Below are 1708 nucleotides of genomic sequence, written 5' to 3' on the forward strand. Positions count from 1 at the left end.
CTGAGCTTTGACCTCCCCGTGGGAACGCTCAGGGAGCCGTACGGCTAGTCTGGAGGATCTGCTGTGCTGCCTCTCCGGAGCCCCTGGCTGCAGGACATGGGAGGCAGCAGGGCATGAGGGAGCGGGTCCCCAGGGCATTCTGTGCTGACCTGCTGGAGCCGCAGCTGGGCTGGGCCAGGTCCTAGCAGGGCCTCCAGATCACCGGGCTGGCACTTGGCAGATCCTCTGCCTCTGGAGATGGGTGGGACAGATGAGGGAAAGCCCTTTGTGCTAGTTGTTGAACCAAAACAGGGCTCGTGGGCTTGAGGGAGGCCTGGGAGCCGCGGCTGGGCTGGGCCAGGTCCTAGCAGGGCCTCCAGATCACCGGGCTGGCACTTGGCAGATCCTCTGCCTCTGGAGATGGGTGGGACAGATGAGGGAAAGCCCTTTGTGCTAGTTGTTGGACCAAAACAGAGCTCGTGGGCTTGAGGGAGGCTTTCATCTCTGCATCCCCGAGCTTCCTGCACCCACCTGCAAGGGAAAGACCTTCCTACTGAAGGCTGGAGAGAGTCTGAGGCAGCCCAGGACTAGGGTGAGAGGGATGATGAGGTTTAAATAATCCAGCCTTAGAACAAGCAAGACACCAGAACAGCTTTATCCCTGGAGGTAGTTTGTCCTACCTGTCAGAGCTCTCCTGTCAGGAGCACTGTCTGCTGTCACTCCTCCTGGTTGTGAGGCCTCATGTCACTGCCGGGGTGTTCACCGAGGCCTCTGTGATGAAAGCTGGTGCCTCCTCTGCTCCCCGCTGTGGCAGGGGCCCAGGGACGGAGTTGCTTCCCTGGCACCGCTGTCTTGGCTATGGAATGACAGCAGGCTGTACCCTCTCTCTGTGCTGCCGGAGCTCTCAGAGTATCTGATAGATGTTGATGGATGGATCTCCCTCCCTGCTGGAGATGAGAAAACAACATTCCTATCCCCTGGTTCAGGGGAACAGCTGCACGGGGGGTGAGCGGTGCAAGGTCATGGAGCTGGAGAGCTTATGCGTGCTCCTGCCTTCAAGCTTTAAGCAGCATCGCCCTCCCTCGCTGGCTCCATCCACCTTTTGTAAGAGCAGGTCTGGCTCAAAGGAGCGGGGCAGGGGTGAGTTTCTGCCTGGAGTGTGCTTTGGGACACACGTGGAAAGCTGCTCTGGAGGGCTGTGAAAATATTCATGGAAGAATCATCCTCTTCTGGGGAAAAGCGCGTGGCCTAGGAAGCACAGGGCTACCTGGGCTGGAGCCTTGGGCTTGCCACCACATGGGACAGCACCTCTTGGCATCGTCTTCTTGGGCAGGGAACACGGTTCCAGCATCTGTGCCTGCAGCAGGACAGGAGATCACTAGTCTTGCAGCCAGCGTGTCACTCCATTGTGTGCAGCATCAGAGCTGGGAACGCCAGTTCCTTGTGCCGGGGCTGCAGCACGTCCTCCGGAACGGGGCACTCTTGCTCCTGGCTGAGAACTGTCTGTTGTGTTGTTGATGCTGCGCCTGTGGTTACCGACGTGCCTAACGTATGTGCGTGTGTCTGCCAGGCCCTGGATTACTGTCACAGCATGGGGATCATGCACAGGGACGTCAAACCCCACAACGTCATGATAGACCACCAGCAGAAAAAGGTACTGTGGCACCAGGGCTCAGAGCGGGCTCTTTCCAGGGGAACTGGCAGCCCTGCCGCCTCTGCCCCTGCCGCC

General features: G+C 59.2%; 1 protein-coding gene across 1 annotated transcript in view; it reads left to right on the plus strand.

The window, feature by feature from the left end:
* Positions 1–1708, plus strand: part of CSNK2A2 (casein kinase 2, alpha prime polypeptide) — a gene marked incomplete at its 5' end in the record, with an annotated part of 21430 nt that overhangs the window by 16229 nt on the left and 3493 nt on the right. Inside the window, one exon of the mRNA XM_010141238.1 lies at positions 1550–1633. Coding sequence (XP_010139540.1) covers positions 1550–1633 — 84 coding nt within the window. The remainder of the gene's footprint in view (positions 1–1549; positions 1634–1708) is intronic.

The sequence above is a fragment of the Buceros rhinoceros genome, unplaced genomic scaffold (genome assembly GCF_000710305.1).
Source record: "Buceros rhinoceros silvestris isolate BGI_N320 unplaced genomic scaffold, ASM71030v1 scaffold29848, whole genome shotgun sequence".
NCBI lineage: Eukaryota > Metazoa > Chordata > Aves > Bucerotiformes > Bucerotidae > Buceros > Buceros rhinoceros.